We start from the raw sequence: 18,444 nt of genomic DNA on the forward strand, positions 1-18,444 counted from the left end.
AGTAATTGGTTGATGTTAGTATATTTGTTCTCTTGTTTCCCAGCCCAATAATACTAACCAATGAAAAACAAATGGAATGGCTGCAGAGAAGCACATAACAATTGTAACCTAGATTTGGTATTTACCAGAAATGACAATTAAGTAGGGAGAGGTTGAAAGAAAACGTGCACAAAACTAACAAACATCAATAAAAATTGAACTTGGGAGGGCAGGGGGGACTGTTTCATTCTTAGACAGCTAAAAGCCAACTTCAATGAAAGAAACAAATTCCTAACCCGAGACAAACTACAGATAAAATGGGCCTTTTTAATCATGTTTAGTATTCTTAATGAATCTGTAATTATTTTATCTTCTGAAGTGCATGACCAGAAATAAATACTTCTCCTCACAAGAAAGTGGTCATCTAAAAGAAAAAGGATTTAGAACTAAAACTCCTAAGGGCAGTGAAAGAGTTTTAATACCTGGCTCTAAGTTGCGAACTTCCACTGACAGTTTAGAAGGAGAGATGCTATCGGCTGCAATTAGCCAGTCGCTGTTTCGGCTCATGCGCTTGTACTCTACTTTAAAGGCAGTGATGGGGGAGCCGCCATTTGCACGTGGGATCCATGTGACATAGACAGAGGTCTCTGAAGCTGTTGAGATAGCAGGGCGATCTGGAGCCTCTGGAACTGAAATGGGAAATTGAGGAAGATGAACATAGGAGTTAGATGAGAAACATGGAACTCCGTTCTCTACAGAGCACACCTATGATTAGTTTAATCAATTAAGTTAGACCAAATGTTTCAAACATGGAGATTCTTAAATCCTCCTCCCACAGGCACTCCAGTATATAAAATGAGAGGTACTTTTAGAAGTTTTCCTTTTATCCTTCAGAGTTGGGAAGAGCCCTAGTACTAAAAAGTCTTAAACTGTGTATGAAAACTTAGTTGTGGATGTGAACATTGCGCTGCATCAGACCAATGCAACTAAATTATGGGAGCGCAAAAGTGTTCTTAAACAACAAGCAACACACTACGAGAAAACAGTGGAGCTACATACTTTATTCAACAGAACTGAAAGAGACATGCTAATACACTAAACTCTATCTCTTCCTTGGCACTACACAAAGGGAGCACGTACAAAAGCAGCAGGTTGGTTTGGTGAGAATAAAAAATTTGAACTGAAATTCCCAGAACCATGAAAAAAATGGATCCGTAAATACTACTAAGCACTGAATCGCTTAAGCATAATTTAGAAGAAACAAGAGCAAACCAAGCATGTAACAAATGATATCAATACTTACTGAACTCACTTGACGTTACAGACAGCAGTGGGAACAGAGGAAATGGAAAGAGGTGGTGTTAGCAATCTGGTTATAAGAAGTCTCATCAGTCAGAATGGTTAAGTCTTCACTGCACTGGTTTATACACATTGTTAAACCACAAATGCCATAGAGGGAGGAAGGTATTTAATAAGGAACAGAAAGGCAATAGGTTATCTGGCACTAATTGGATTTTAAATTCTTAAACTCATTTTCAGTCTATTTGGGTAACATTTTCAAAAGCGCTGACGGGAATTAGGAGGCTAAATCCCATTTACAAAATTGACATATGCACTTAGGAGCTTTAGTCACTTTTGAAAATTGGACATGGGTGCCTTTGAAAATTTTACCTTTTTTGCTCATGTTATTTACCCTGACTTTGACAGTGATCTCTGCAATCAAGACTTCGTGTACTTCAGGAAGACTGACACATATTTAGCCGTAAGATATTTAAAGGGACATTTTCAACTTAAAAATCACACCTGTTTGAAAATGAATTACTTATTGTTACAATATCCAATTTGACTATCAGTGATAAACTACGGAAAAAAGACACTGACTTTATGCATCTGATAGCACTTTGCATATTGTCACCTTCAGTTTCCTCTCCTGTTCTTGCGGGTCTTTCACAAAGTCAGAGAGGAGAGAAACCACAAACATAAGAAAAAGTCCTTGTAAATTATCAAAATTGGCAGTGAGATTAGGGGTCAAGTGTGGCAAACTACTTAACTCATTATTAGAAACTGACTACATTTCAAAGTAAGTGTCCCTTTAAATATCAGATTCACTGGATGAGAAATCTATTTGATGACAACTACACTCTAATGCAAGATAGGCACTGCATTTTGAGGATTCATAAATAATTATTGCAAGTCACAACAAATGACGGGATGAATCAAAGTGGTTACTTAATACACTGCCTCACTGACTGGGATGAACTAACCTTTTAATTAACACTCTTAAAAGCATGAACAATCTGATCATTTTCTCTAAAAATGCATGCAAGCATAGAAAATCTACTAGTTTGAAGTCACTTATATCTGAGCCTTGCTAACAGATCATTCACAAGAGAAAGAGACCTGCAACAGAAAGACAGACCTAAGGAATAAACAGGGAATAAAAATGGACACAAGACATAGAAATACAAATAATTATAAGCACTTGAGAAATTAGCTTAAATGCATCTCATCTCATACGCAAATCGGAGACAATCCATTCACCTACCTCCACTGTGTCGAGACAGGTCTGGAAGGATCACCCCAAAGTTATTTGTCCCTTCTTGAATGATAGGATGTTTAGGAATGCCAAGTGGGGGAAATGGGGCCTGAGTATTTTTTGAGGATGATGTTCTTTCTAAAAAAAGTTTGAGATATGATAAATAAACTCAGTGACTGAGAAGACATTGCCGGAAAAAGATCTGTTCACTGCATCCTTACAGTACATCCCCTCCCGCTGCTTTTACACAAGATAGCAGCTTTAACTGTGGTGCAATTGGCACTAAACCTGGCTCCAATTCCCAGCCAGGCTTGCTGTGCACTAGGGAGTTCCCCAGGGGCTGAAGGAGAAGAGAATTCTCCATGTCAATCCGCAGAATCACTGCACAAAAGTCTCAGGCTGGAGTAACCTCCATAATAACTGCACATCTATACAGCATGATATGCACTAGTCCCACCCTAGATTTCTGCTGTGAGTTTAACACCTGTTACATTCCCCCAAATCATGCCCCTCAGTACACTGAAACCACCAACACTGGTAAAGGAATCATGATGAAAGCACCCTAGCAACAATGTGGCAATAGGTCTAATGAAGCCCCCAAACTGGCAATTAAAAACGCATACCAGTTTTCATAGCATATGGCTGCCTCCTCCTGGAAATAAATCACTAGCATGTCTAATGATTTTTAATACAGCTGGTTCCTGTATTAGATGACCAATTGTTGAATTCTTTGCATTAATAACATTTTAAGCAGAGTGGCTAATATATGGTAATTAAACCGTTTAATGATCTAGTCGCTCAGTTTAAACCTGAATTCAAAAAAATCACTTAAGTTGGAAATGAGAACTGGGTTAGCGCTCTCAATACAGTGTGCACTACAAAACTAACATAACAATGTGCACCGGAAGTTTCTGCACAGGAAAGGCCAAGACCCTTTTACACAGGTCAAGACTGAAGAAGCTTTATTCATTTGTGCGAGGACACTCAGAATGGAAGGACCAGTCAAGCTTGAACTTCTTTTTAAGTGTAACGTGGAAAAGGCTGACCAGGACCTGGCTGCCTTCTGACTTTAGCTTGGCTACTTTCAGTAAGGGCCTCTATGCACTACCACTTACGCTGGTAGAAGTTATGTTGCTCAGGGGTGTGAATAAGCCACCCCCCGAACAACGTAAATTACTCCTACCTAAACACCTGTATGGACAGTGTTGTGTCCGCAGGAGAGCGTCTCAGGCTGACATTGCCACCTCTGTGAGCGACAGTAGCTATGGGAGAGCTCTCTCCCAGCAGCACAGAGTGTCTTCACCAGATGCGCTACAGTCCATACATAGCGCAGGTACCTCTCAGCGTACTACTATGGCAATGCACCATCAGAATCTGACTTACAGCTATGCTGGATCCCATTTACCAACAGCCTTAGTTGTGAAAGGCGCTTCCTTTGATACTACACTAAACAACTGTTTCCACAAATAGCTGTAGAGACAAGCCACGGTCAACTTAAATTACAGGAATGTTTTGGCGATAACTTTGCATATAGGAAACACTGCACCTACCTTTGCTGGTGCGAAACGTAAGCATGGCAGGCTGGCCTTCACCAGCAGCACTCCTTGCTACCATCAGAACCTCATAGAGGCTGGAGGGCTCCAGTTCTGTGAGATGAAGCTCATTTTCACTTCCAGGAACACGGACCGTATGCCAGCTTCCCATGACATTGATGCCATCGTCCAGCTGTACAAGAGGGAAATCACAAGATGCTAAGAGGGAAATCACAAGATGCTAAGAGCAAGACAAACCATGACTTCAACTTTACATGTGGGAAAATATCAATACTTCTCCAGCTGAGCTGGTCTTCCGGACATTTTATTGTATAAAAATGCCAAAATGTCTAATTATGTTCAATTAGTTTTACTCAGGGCCAGTGACAGCCCTGGAAATCCAAGTCTTTTATCCACACAGCAGGTAAAGCACAAGTGGCAGCTCTGTGAGCTTCTACACAATGTTCCTGCAATAGATCTGAACCCTGACCTACAGGATCCCCCATATCAAGGTTTGAGAGACTTCTGTCTCCATATTAAGTTGGCCCCTGGCCACTCAGCTGAGACAGCTAACAATGCTAATTGGTACATATTACAATGGATATTTACTGCGAGTGCTTATGTCTGAGGAACTAGAATGAGGACAAACGATTTCAAGCAGAATACCTAGCTGCCATTAGATGGTGGTGTGCATGTCTGGATTAAAGCAGAACCCAAGAGGAGAAAGGGGACAGTCAATTACCCTAACCTATCCCAGCCTTCCATGAATTTAAGCTTCTTTACATGTTTATTAGTTAAAATGAGTAACACAAAAAAGAGAGCGTGTGTGTGTGTTTTATCTGCTTGGTTACCTCCAGAGACTGGAAAACATCAGCAGGAAGATTGGAGATTTGTTTTTATTAGAGTACATATTTCCCTTTTTACAATTTTTCATTGTTGTTGTTGTTTTTCTGTTTTGCAGTGAATTCACCAGTTCCATTAGGCAAAGGAAAGATTTCTCTTAATATCTGACCTTTGAGAAAAGCATTACCCCAAATCCCAAAGGAAAAGGCAGAGACTCTACCAAAAATAAAGTACTAAACAACATAAGACTTTAATAAAAACATGGAAGGCAGCTCCAAATGCTATGGATTACTAAAGTTTATACTGATGGCCTTGATTCAAATTCTTTCTTCAAAAAAGAGACATTTCTTTCTAATGCTTTATAAAAAGAAATCTTGGAAGAGGAGGAAATCAATTAAATAATTTTTATGATAGAAGAGATAGATGCTTTTAAAACCACGATAAACTGTCTACTAAAATTACATAAACAAACAAGCATTTAATACTGAAAATATAATTGCTAGTGATGGACTAATTTGAAGGTCCAGATAAGCACCAAAAGTTTTGAATACTTATCTGAACCAAGTATCTTTGGTTCATAAATTAAACAGGCTCTGTCATTAGATTTCCTGGATTTGGCTGGTCAAAATATCTTGCGGTATTTCTGCTTCAGGTTGGGATAAGACCAGGATGAACAAGGCTTTCAACTTATAAAAATATGAACTGAGTAACTTAGTCCTTCAGAGAAAAAGTCTGATTTAAGATTTAGTCTTATGTGATGCCTGGTTCTAATTCTAATCAAAGACGTTCACGGCTTGCAAAAGTTCTATTCAAACTACACAGTGCGAGTGAGATCAGAACCAGACATACTGACTGTAAACGCATTGTTTTGATTACTAATGTTGTATGAATAATGCTCACCAGAGTCCAATTCCACACATACAATAATGGTACTACAATGGAAATAAAAACTTGAGTTCTGTTGAACCAGGCCCAGTTAAACCCAGAAAAAACAGCAACTAATTTCAATCATCCCTAAACAGACTGCCTGTGCGTCCACAGCAAAACTGGGCTGATACCATAGCTCTTGTTAACACCCACGTTGCTGTAACAAAGATAGGTTCCTTGAGAAGCCTAAGACTATCTGTTGTGGAGTTATTCCTATCTCCTGCAAAGAAGCAGTACCTTGCGATATTTCACGAAGTAAGCATTGATGGGCAAGCCGCCATCCTTTCCAGAGCGCCACACTAGGTTATACATATCTGGCTTGAGTGTCTGTGGAGGGCTGAGGATGATTGGGGCTTCGGGCGGCAAAGCACCATTGAGTGTCTTTTCTGTAGCAACTGCATCAAGATGCAACTTCGTTGGAGACAAATTTGAGAACCCCACTTCTGTATCGTAATCTCCATCTCCTTCATCGCTTTGGGCAACCTCTGTAGGAGTGACTTCTTCAATTTTTGTACTAGACTCAAAAGGAACTGCAGAAGAAAAATTCTGGTTATATCTACAAGACAAAGCCTATTTGCTTCATGCGCTAGAAACAATTAATGAACTACTGTCCTTCTCTCCTAGAGTCTACTGATCTTCTATGCAGTAACAAGAGCACGGCAACATCTCATTGGAACGCATGCATTGTAAAGGTGTAGTACCTGGCAGATCGGCAGCAGAGGGTGTGTTATAATTGATGTATCAGGTACATTAGGTAGCAGCAATGTACTTACATTGAAAAGTAAAGAACTACATTTCTACCAGCATAAACAGAGTAATTTGAAGTGACTCAAAGGCATTAAACCATGTCTGTACAATTACAATTTACTGTATGTACAAAATTACATTAAGGGCATTTTCTTAGCTCACTTTGTGAAGTTTTAGCTGTGAGTAATTTCTGCTAATATTGAACACTATATAGCTGAAACCCAGCCAACTCATTTGAAAATATATTGCTAAGAATGAGGTAAGCTTAGAGTCAGATCTAAAGTGCTATTGGTGATATTAACATCTATTTCTGAAAGCCCTCTATGTGCCTCCTCCTTCCATCCCGCAGCTTTAACTGCAATGAGGTCAGTAGTACTGGAAAGCATAACAGACAAAAATACACTTAGGGAATCCTGGAATTGATACACAGCTTGTCAACATTCCAGGCAGCAATGGGCTGGCAGGTTGGACATCTGAGGTTTAGCATCAAGACAAGCATCAAACTTCAATATTTAAAGTGAGAACTCTGAGGGAAATGACGCAGCTCCTGAGGTTGCACACTGAAATGTTAGACTGCCAGATGTTCTTAGTCCTGCCCATTCTTTCATAGATCTGTGTAGGTTTCCGTTATATGTTGGGGTCCAGAAAGTGGAGGGGAATAAGGGGAACTTAGTTTACAAAATAAACAGACATTCCTTGGTAATGTAAAGCGTAAGCTGTGTTGGCCTGGCCACCTCAGATTCCGTCAAACCTCCATTAAAATACCAACAACAAGTGTGGCTGCTATTTTTGGCCACTTCTTGGAAGCTGGAGGGGAAGGGAAAGGTGGTTGGTTTTTTTTTGTTTTTTTTTTTCAAACAGAAGCCCATGTTCTCAGCAAGCATTGGTTTATTTAGGAATGCTGCAGGGTTTGGGGATGGGAGTCATAAGCAATACAAAGAGGAAGTCTTCAAGGCCAAACATCAGCTTGTTCAAGGCAACAGAAGAAATGCCTGATAATGTTCTCACCCTTAAAGTGTATCTAGTACACTAAATTAACCCATGAGAAAGTGATACATGCTGCATATTAGCATTAAAACCCAACATTCTGTCTGAAGAGTTGGAACGCGTACTTTCCTGTGATGGCCTAGTAAGGATTTCTGGATGTACACAATATGACTCGGTGACTGCTGGAGCAGGGAACTGGACTGCAGTATGCAGGGAATGAGCTGTGGTTTTGGTTGGTGTGGGTAGACCTACTGGCATTATTGCTTTTACTAGCCCTGAAGGCTAGTAAACTATTGGCAAACAATTTGTATTTAACTTATAGACAGACACCACAGGACAGTAATGTTTATTAAGGCTGTTCAGATTTATGTACCTACACCAGAGGATTTGTCAAGGTTTCTGTATCCTTTATTTCAGTATGTAATGTGGGGTACTTCCGCTACCTCCCTATTCAGATTAACTATTCCCCCTCAGCTTCATAGTCACTGCACCCTTTGAAAAAATTCCTTAGCAATCCCACAAAATAGGCTAGTGTTTAATGGAAGTTAGCAGGGAGATTTGTGGTCAGTGTTCTACAACATACCCAATGACAGCCTCCTACAACCAGCACTGCAAGACGGGAGTTACTACTCAAGACGGGTAACCTTTTCCAAAGCATCTAAATGACTTAAGACACTAAGTGCCACGGAGTTAGATTCCTAAATCACTCAGGTGCTTCCGAAAACTTTACCTGACATATTCACTTGAACCTACTGTAGACTGAACTGACTGCAGAGCTACATCGGTTTGATACTTCTGCTATTAGAACCGGTTTATTGAAGTCGTATGGGATATAAATATCTTTTGGCATTTAAGTTAATAGTCCTTTGAATCCTGATGGCTCTCAGATAGCCAGCTTCCAAACCCATTTAAAGATTTACAGATCAACCCCAGTGCCTTTACTGTCATTTGAATGCCAATCAGAAGCCAGTGCAACAAATTGGAAACTGATAAAAGCAAATATGACATTTAACTTGTAGAACTCACGGCCACCAGGTTGAGACATGGCACCAGGATTTTTATTCCAATTCAGGTTGAGTTCTGGGAATTGTGTTTGATTTTGGTTTTATGAGGTCCATTAATGAAGTTAATGTGAGTTTTTTAATATTAAAAGTACACAGATCATTTTCTCAGCAATTTTTTTTTTTATTATTAAAGAAAATCTTTTTGCCCCATTTAGAGGTATATATTTATTTCAAGGGGGGAACAAATTTACTTAAGTCTAAATGGAAAAATTTAGAAAAAAAAATCTCAGTTTATATTATATATTTGATAGCATTTTGAGTGTAGTCAATTTTTATATAGTACCCTATACAGTCAGTTTCTCCCTTGCTAAACAGAACCTTCTAAACATCAAGATGGAAGTAGAAAAATATCTTTAAAAAAAGAATTTTAATGCATTTCAGAACATATTTACCAGTGTTGTATCAGAAGCCAGAATATTTAAAAATTAGACAATTAAAAAAATAAAATTAATGTTTTTTTGTGTGAATTGTGCATTCAATATATTTTCTATCTTTATTTTTTGGGGAAAAAAATTAGGTATAGAGTTTAACTTGCTTTCTGGCTCAGCACATTTTAATGAGGTCTCCTGTTTTCCCTAGGACGTATTTTGACGATTATACAGCAAGACTAAGTGTAAATTTTTCAAAACCACCTACAGGATTTAGGCTCTTCAGTCCCATGTTAAAAGGCACTTAGAAGGCTAAATCCCACTGATTTTTAATAAAACTTCGGCTCCTAAATGCAAGTCTCTTTTGAAAATGAGCATAAGCCTAAATCATTTGGGTGCTTTTTAAAATTTTGCCCTTGTTCTTGTTAGGGTAACTTTTTAAAAATTATTTTTAATATTTCTGGGATCGTGGACAGAACATAAAATAATAAAAATAAAGACGATTTCTTTTTATAACGTGCCTTCAGCTTAAGAACAATCTGTTTCTAGTAGCAACCTCAGAGAATAGTGAACAGTCCGTATTTTCTTTGCAAGATCAAGCCTTTTATATTGTCTATTTATGTTTACATTTCTCATCTACCCACGGTGGTGGTGGTGATGATGGCGGCGGTGTACGCGCGCGTTACGGAGAACAGTTGAGGATTCCCCTGCTTTACTTCACTCTTCAAAGACTGGTTTTGCTGTGCACCAATTCCTCAGTAACTTTGGAAGCACCGCTGAACCATAGTTTTTACGGCTGAAAGCCGGGCTGCAACCACACAATGCTTTAGCAGGTGATTCTAAACACGCTTTTTATTCTTTTCTTTTCTTTTTTTTTTTTTAAAGCCTGTAGAGATTTTAACCTGAATTTAGTGCTTGTCAAAAGTTCCTTATTGGATCAGACTGGAGAACTAAATTCTCTAACTCCAAAATGGGGCTTCCCCACATGGCCATCTCCCTTCCCAAAGATGTGCCAGGTGAGACCCTGGTACAAGCTTTAGCCCCAGGTGAGATGGCCAAAAACTACAAGGTGAATATCTGCTCACTAGGAACCTGGCCAACTCATTTCAATGCATCATGAAATAGCCACTTAATTTCTAATTCAGATTTTGCTAAACTGACCCTCTTGACACTAAATAGATGTTTCACCACATAAGGCGCATGCCAGATTACTTAAAATGTTAAAAAGGCTCACAGCAACGCTGATTCTAGCTTACCAACTGTAAGAAATGCTTCTGACAGTGCTGAGCCGTGTTCATTTGTTGCTTCGCAAGAGTATTTCCCAGCATGCTCTGGAGTAACTGCCTGAATGTATAGGGAGCTTGATCCAGCTCGAGACATGGTTAAGTAGATGGGCTCTAAAATGGCGTTGCCTCTCCTTGTTTGTGGAGATTTTCGTGGTTTTGAATGTAGGACCTGAGAAGGGTGGCTGGTAATAAGTCCACGGCTGCTGTACCAACGGATTACAGGAATAGGCAGTCCAGTGGCATTGCACGACAATGTAACATCTCCACCATCTACCACATTGGCACTGGCTGGTGAAGAAACTATAACTGGCTTGGAACCTTTGCCTATTAAAAAAAACCACAATTCATACATAAAATTAATTCACTGTACTATGGAATCTATTGTCTAATGCACAGATGAGCTGTTAATATGGTACAAAAATGAACACATTCAAATATTTTTCATTTATACCGTTCTCTAGTTTTCTGGTTGTTAGTAATTCCCAAATTCACTACCTTACTGAACAAGTTTCAGAGGAACAGCCGTGTTAGTCTGTATTCGCAAAAAGAAAAGGAGGACTTGTGGCACCTTAGAGACTAACCAATTTATTGTTACTGAACAAGGGACTGAAAACCATTAACACTACTGAAACTTTTGTTTGGAGCAGGCAGATGCAATATTAAACTTCAATCTGCACTTGGGGTGCACAAGAACAAAAATCTCAAACTTTAAGTCTGGAATTCGTCAGTTACAAAGACAAATTCCAATAGAACCTGAAACCAGTTCAACTCATCTGAGTCAATCATGAGACTCAGAAGAGGTTTCGTTACAGTTGGATTTAACCCTGAAATTTAGGTTTAAAAGTTTAAGAATCAATACAACTGAGTCACCAAATACCTCCAGCTCTCCAAACACTCCTCCTATCAAAACACGGCTAAAATGTCATAAAAGCCAACACTGTCTAGGAGAGAAACATGCAAAACTATATTTGAGGCAAGATATTTTTTGCCTTCTTTTAAATTCTGGATCCTTGAAATAAAGCAGCTGGGTTATATCTCCCACTCCCCCATGAAATACTTCAACAAGCGATGGAAAAATCATACAATTTGCTGCTTACCGTGGTCAGAAATGGACTTAGTCGATACATAAACCAAATCTTTTGGCAAGAAAACTAAAATGTGTCAGAAAAAGCAAAGGTTTTAGTTTAAGTTCTTGGATAGTTAAAAATGTTCCTATACCTGTCTGGACTTGAAGTCTCCCAGTGGATTGCATAAAACCAATCCCATTGTTTGCCACACACTGATACAACCCAGAATCCTCCTTGGTGATGCCACTGATTCTCAACCTGTTTCCTGTGACCAGATGTCGTGGAGAGAGATGGATGGAAGCTGTATTATGGAACCAGGTAAGATTAGGAGCAGGGTTTCCATGAATGTCACATGAGAAATGTATAGTTGCACCCACAGCCACTGTTTGATCCTGCAGTCCTTTAGAAATTGAGGCAGATTCTATAAAGCAAATAAATAGAATGTGAAACCCTGCAGGCTGCTCTTTCAGGAATCATGTAGAAACTAATTACTAGACCACACGTTTAACAACAATATGAAATTGTACAAACTTATCACACATATGGAGGCTGAGCTTAGTCATGTCTTAAGCTCAGTGAAAGATGAATACTTGCTTCTAAGGCATTTGCTCAACACTCATTATAATGGCTTTTTCCTTCAGTGCAGAAAAGTCACGCTTACTCTACAAAAGTAAAAGATTCCTTTATTGGAAAACTTTTTTTGACAAAACTATTTCCTGTTTCAGCATCTCTACTTTATGAAACAAACTTTTTTTTAACCATTCAGACTCTTTGGCCAGAATACACACATATCTGAGCCCTACCATATTTACCCCGATCAGTGGTAAAGCCCCCATTGACATAAATGGGAGCAGACAGGCAATCACTGTGGTTTTGAAAATCCCACACAGAACTAGCATGGAGAAACAAAAATTAATATTTTTATTTACAAATTAATGTCTCTGACAAACAGCCAGAGGACTTGCAGCCAGAGGTACACTGTTCATTAACCACACGCAAGTAAGCCCAGACTCTAGCTTTTTGCTAGAATTCTATTTCACTCTCAAGAGGTACAGGAAAGTTGCTAATCTCCAGGAGATGAGCGTTGGGATCATCCTCAGCTACTTTCTATTTTAGGTAACAGTAAGAATGTTGGGGGTGAAAAAGATGAAAGGGTGATTCCTTCAATGTGATTTAAGGATGCTGCAAGACTGATTCTACCTTAAAGTTATGCAGTGCCCAGAAAGAATTGCTACAAAAGAAAAGTGGAATAGCAATGAAATAGAGAGGTACAGCAGTAGCCAGCTACATACTGATGGGGGGAAAAATACCTTTTTAGTATGCTCACCCCTTGCAGCAAACTTTTTGTTTAGTTACTACCATGAATGGGGAAAGGAGAAGCATCCTACTTTGGCACATGATTCATCCAGTACTAGGAGGCGTGCATGGCCTTTTTGCAGACAAACAAGGCTACTAGTTTTGTCCTGAGGAGTTTACAAACCAAAATAGATGAACACAATAAAGGAGGACAAAGGATTTGGAGAGAGGATAATGAGTCATAACAGATGCAAGCAGGGAGAGATCATGATATACTTATTAAGTACATATCTTAATTCTTTGATGATGTAAAATTAATTTTAAAATGCATCAGCCCTTGTCTGGGTTAAAAGAGCATGAGGAAACTTAGGGTCAAGAGCTACTATACACCAAAAACAGAAATGGTCTTCAACAAATAAAAAACAATTCAGTTCCTTCCCCTATTTCTTACCAAGTATAGTTACTGTGTAATTTATATATTTCACTACTCCAGACTCATTTGCCACCACACAGGAGTAGTTTCCAGCATCCAATGTATCAAGTCTGTCTGTCACAAGATGGGAGTGCAGTAGTCTCCACCTGCTTCCAGTCAGTGCATCCTGACCATCCTTAAACCAGTGGACATGAGATGCAGGCAGCCCGCTAACAACACACTCTAGAGTTAGGGGACTGTGCTGAGGTACCGCCAAAGCCTGAGAAACGGTGGGGTGAAGAATGCGAAAACCTTCTGCAGAAGTGCCTGGAAGTAGAGTAAAGGGATATGCAAAAGATAAAACTCCTTAACAATCCAATTTTTAAATTGGATTATTAAATACTTTTTCCTCTAGCGGCTCCCTCTCATTTCTATCAAAGCCCTGAGGTTCTGTGTGTAACCAAATTTACTCACTCACATGGCGGACAAATTTTCACTATGGCTGAGCACAGCGTAATGGACTCTTGCATTGGCACCCCCTCAAAATCAGCTGGAGTGGTGGTTATTGGACACGGGGCATTCCCCTTCCAGCAGCTAAGTGCAGAGTCTTTTTGGCATTTGAGCCTACATCTCCCACACAGCGGTGCACACCCACCATGCCACTACTATCAACTCTGCATTACTCTTGCAGGAGTTCATTACCCCTCCATCAATGTTCCCTTCACTGCCATTTATGCCAATAAGAGAACAAACCGTAAGTAGAAATAAATTACTCCTTTTGCAAAAAGAGCAGGAAGTGAGCATTTCACCACAGATCACATACTTGATAACTCATGTTAAAAGGGAGCATGAAATTGATAATATAGGTGACTATTTCTATAAAATGGAGCTATCACATACCGTACTAATGAAATACATTAAAACACACACGCAAAACAGGAACGACTTTGCAGACCCAGATATTTTTAGACTACTTGATATTCATGCTAGGAATCTTTTCAGGTTGATTTTTTCATAAAGTCACAAAATCAAAGTCAGTTACAGCAGATGAAAAGTATTCTGCAGACATTTGCTAGCTAGATCACATATTGTATAGGACCAGAGTTTCACCCATCAGAATAGTGAGACATTAAAATCTAGCAGAGTTTATTAAAAATACTAATTTAAGGTGGATCAATTTAGTTCAAAGCTTTTATCCTTTCAAGCCACCCTCCTAGATATATTAAATACTCACGGCTGACTACGAGCTTATGTCCAGTGGGTTCTAATTTGAGATCATGAGTGACTGGGTTGTATGCTGCACATTTATAGGAGCCTTTATCCTCTAAAGAGACATTCAAAATCTGCAGATTTCCAGATGGAAGAATTAGGTAGTTATCTGAGGAAGGGAAAAAGGCTTGTTTAAAATTAGTTTCAGATAAACAGTTTTAAAAATTTCTTTAGTCAATTTATCTAGCACCCTGTTCTATTAAGTGAACTAATAACTCTGCCAACAAAAATTCATTCCTGTAATGGATGTCTTTACTAAGATAGATGTATCTAAAATGAATTGCATAATAAGTTTTCGACTTTTTAGGATATCACTCAGTTCTGATTTCAACCAGTATTTTTGCAGCAGGTCATTTATATTAGTTACTAGTGTAATAAAATCTCTCACCTGTTGATTGTTCCAACCATTTTCCCCGTACTCGAAAGCGAACTTGTGCTTTAGGGTTACTTTCTGGTACCTTACAGCCAATGAAAGCCGCACTTCCTTCTTCTGCTGTAACTATGTGTTTCACCGAAGTATCAAAATCATCAAGATCTGGAAGATAGTTTACAAAGGTAAGGGAAATTGTAGATTTTGGAGGAGGTGGGGTTAAACAGTAATTCCTGACTGCAAATACAGCAGGTTTTGATCCAAATGAATGCTGTTTTTGACAGCCTCTCTGAACTCCTCTGTAAAGAAGTGACATTTCATGTAGGGCTGTCAAACGATTACAAAAAATTAATCACAATAAATCGCATGATTAAAAAAAATTAATCACGATTTAAATAAATGGTATTCCATTATTCTTTAATATTATTGGATGTTTTCTACATTTTCAAATATATTGACTTTAAATTACCACACAGAATACAAAGTGTACAGTGCTCATTCTATTATTTTTTATTGCAAATATTTGCACAGTAAAAAACAAAAGAGTATTTTTCAATTCACCTCATACAAATAATGTAGTGCAGGGGTTCTCAAACTGTGGGTCGGGACCCGATTTTAATGGGGTCCCCAAGGCTGGTGTTGGCCCTGGGCCCCAGCAAGTCTGAAGCCCACGCCCAAGCCTCACTGTCCCGGGCTAAGGTTACATGCCCCCCTCCCAAGGCAGAAGCCCTTGGGCTTCAGCTTTGGCCCCCCCGCCCAGGGTGACAGGACTCAGGCGGGCTCAGTCTTTGGTCCCCCACTCCTGGGGTAATGTAGTAATTTTTGTTGTCAGAAGGGGTCACGGTGTAATGAAGTTTGAGAACCACTGATGTAGCGCAATCTTTTTATCATGAAAGTTGAACTTACAAATGTAGAAAGAAAAGGAGTACTTGTGGCACCTTAGAGACTAACCAATTTATTTGAGCATGAGCTTTCGTGAGCTACAGCTCACTTCATCAGATGTTTACCGTGGAAACTGCAGCAGACTTTATATACACACAGAAATCATGAAACAATACCTCCTCCCACCCCACTGATTACCAGCAGGACAGTGGGGTGGGAGGAGGTATTGTTTCATGATTTCTGTGTGTATATAAAGTCTGCTGCAGTTTCCACGGTAAACATCTGATGAAGTGAGCTGTAGCTCACGAAAGCTCATGCTCAAATAAATTGGTTAGTCTCTAAGGTGCCACAAGTACTCCTTTTCTTTTTGCGAATACAGACTAACACGGCTGTTCCTCTGTTACAAATGTAGAATTCGCAAAAAGAACAGGAGGACTTGTGGCACCTGAGAGACTAACCAATTTATTTGAGCATAAGCTTTCACGATGTAGCTCAAGAAAGCTTATGCTCAAATAAATTGGTTAGTCTCTCAGGTGCCACAAGTCCTCCTGTTCTTTTTGCGAATACAGACGAACACGGCTGTTACTCTGAAATGTAGAATTATGTACAAAAAAACCTGCATTCAAAAATAAAACAGTGTAAAACTTTAGAGCCTACAAGTCCACTCAGTCCTACTTTTTGTTCAGTCAATAGCTCAGACAAGTTCGTTTACATTTGCAGGCGATAATGCTGCCCGCGTCTTATTTACAATGTCACCTGAAAGCGACAACAGACATTCTCATGGCATTGTTGTAGCCAGCGTCACAAGATATTTATGTGCCAGATGTACTAAAGATTCATCTGTCCCTTCATGCTTCAAGCACCATTCCAGAGGACATGCATCCATATTGATGACGGTTTCTGCTCGATAACGATCCAAACCAGTGCGGACCTACGCACATTCATTTTCATCATCTGAGTCAGATGCCACCAGCTGCAGCTTGATTTTCTTTTTTGGTGGTTGGATGCTATAGTTTCCGCATCGGAGTGTTGCTCTTTTAAGACTTCTGAAAGCATGCTCCACACCTCGTCCCTCTCAGATTTTGGAAGGCACTTCAGATTCTTAAACCTTGGGTCAAGTGCTATAGCTATCTTTAGAAATCTCACATTTGTATATTCTTTGCATTTTGTCAAATCTGCAGTGAACGTGTTCTTAAAACGAACAACATGTACTGGGTCATCATCCGAGACTGCTATAACATGAAATATATGGCAGAACACACGTAAAATACAGAGCAGGAGACCTACAATTCTCCCCCAAGGAGTTCAATCACAATTTAATTGACACACTTTTTTTTTTAAACGAGAGTCATCAGCATGGAAGTATGTCCTCTGGAATGGTGGCCGAAGCATGAAGGGGCATACAAATGTTTAGCATATCTGGCACGTAAATACCCTGCAATACCAGCTACAAAAGTGCCGTGCAAACACCTTTTCTCATTTTCAAGTAAAAATGTGAATAAGAAGTGGGCAGCATTATGTCCCGTAAATGTAAACAGACTTATTTGTCTTAGCGATTGGCTGAACAAGAAGTAGGACTGAGTAGACTTGTAGGTTCCAAAGTTTTACATTGTTTTGGTTTTTGAGCACAGTTATGCAACAAAACAAAAAAAACCTGACATTTGTGAATTGCACTTTCACAATAAAGAGATTGAATTCAGTACTTATATGAGGAGAATTGAAAAATACTATTTTTTTCTTTATCATTTTTACAGCGCAAATATTTGTAATCAATAATAATATAAAGCGAGCACTGTACATTTTGTATTCTGTGTCGTAATTGAAATCAATATATTTGAAAATGTAGAAAAACCATCAAAAATAGTTAATAAATTGCAGTTGGTTTTCTATTGTTTAACAGTGCAATTAATCGCAATTAACTCACATGATTAACTCAAAAAAAATAATCGCGTTAGTTAACTGTGATTAACCGACAGTGCTAACTTCATGTAGTTCTCAATACCAGAGCTAGGATATAGATATCTGAACTTCTGCTGCATGAAAAGACAGAGTTTTCACTTGAAGGATGGAAAAAACTGAAAATGTAGCCCTCTTTTAAGTTCCACAGAACTACTTCATGAAAAATAAGGGAACAGAGAGGCTCTCAACCCCGGAACTAAGTGTGTCAATAACCAGTTTTGAACTTAATGCAGGAGGCAATTTATAGTATATGGACAACAGGTATGTTGTAAACTCTATGCATACAAAAAGGAGTTAATTACTCTGGGAGAAACATAACTTGACAGTGAATACATCAGTGAGGAATGCAGCATCTGCCATTCACTGCCTGTACAATAGGAGTCAAATATAAAACCTCAACCTACAAGTTCCAGCATCTCCCAACTTTGTTTTTAATGCTGCTAAAAACCCAGAAACAGGTTGTCTTAGGCCTGGTCTACACCTAAAGAGTAAGTCAAACTAGCTATTGCTTATGGGGTGTGAAAAATTCACAATCCTAAGAGGCTTAATTAAGACTACTTAAGTCCCTGTGTAGGCACCGCTAGGTTGACAGAACAATTCTTCTATTGAGCTCACTACCACCTCTCGAGCGTGTGGATTTACTACGGCAATGGGAAAACCCCTTCTATTGCTGTAGCAAGTGTCTACACCACAGTGGCAGCTGTAGAGCTTGTAATGCGGCCATTCCCTACGTCCCTCATGTAGTGCAGTACAGTATGCAAGTTGCTCTTTTCCTGCTAGCTTCCATGTTCAAAGCTTACAGCCTGTAAAGTTTGTCTATGCTGATTACCCTACAGGTCTCTTGAGGGGGTTCTGCTATGGGTCAGCACTTTACCAAAACACTTAGTCTTCTCAGTTACGAGAAACTCTCCTCTCACAGG

At 39.2% G+C, this 18,444-nt stretch overlaps 1 protein-coding gene across 6 annotated transcripts in view; it reads right to left on the reverse strand.

Moving 5' to 3' along the window:
- Nucleotides 1-18,444, reverse strand: part of CDON (cell adhesion associated, oncogene regulated) — a 98,885-nt gene that overhangs the window by 37,488 nt on the left and 42,953 nt on the right. For all 6 annotated transcript variants that reach the window (XM_073320627.1, XM_073320629.1, XM_073320631.1 and 3 more), the window contains 9 exons: nucleotides 14,702-14,848; nucleotides 14,279-14,422; nucleotides 13,084-13,371; nucleotides 11,488-11,757; nucleotides 10,240-10,593; nucleotides 6,055-6,347; nucleotides 4,066-4,240; nucleotides 2,525-2,653; nucleotides 462-668 (listed from right to left, as the gene is read on the reverse strand). In XM_073320627.1, the coding sequence (XP_073176728.1) occupies nucleotides 462-668; nucleotides 2,525-2,653; nucleotides 4,066-4,240; nucleotides 6,055-6,347; nucleotides 10,240-10,593; nucleotides 11,488-11,757; nucleotides 13,084-13,371; nucleotides 14,279-14,422; nucleotides 14,702-14,848 (2,007 nt within the window). The remainder of the gene's footprint in view (nucleotides 1-461; nucleotides 669-2,524; nucleotides 2,654-4,065; nucleotides 4,241-6,054; nucleotides 6,348-10,239; nucleotides 10,594-11,487; nucleotides 11,758-13,083; nucleotides 13,372-14,278; nucleotides 14,423-14,701; nucleotides 14,849-18,444) is intronic.

The sequence above is a fragment of the Lepidochelys kempii genome, chromosome 22 (genome assembly GCF_965140265.1).
Source record: "Lepidochelys kempii isolate rLepKem1 chromosome 22, rLepKem1.hap2, whole genome shotgun sequence".
Taxonomy (NCBI): domain Eukaryota; kingdom Metazoa; phylum Chordata; order Testudines; family Cheloniidae; genus Lepidochelys; species Lepidochelys kempii.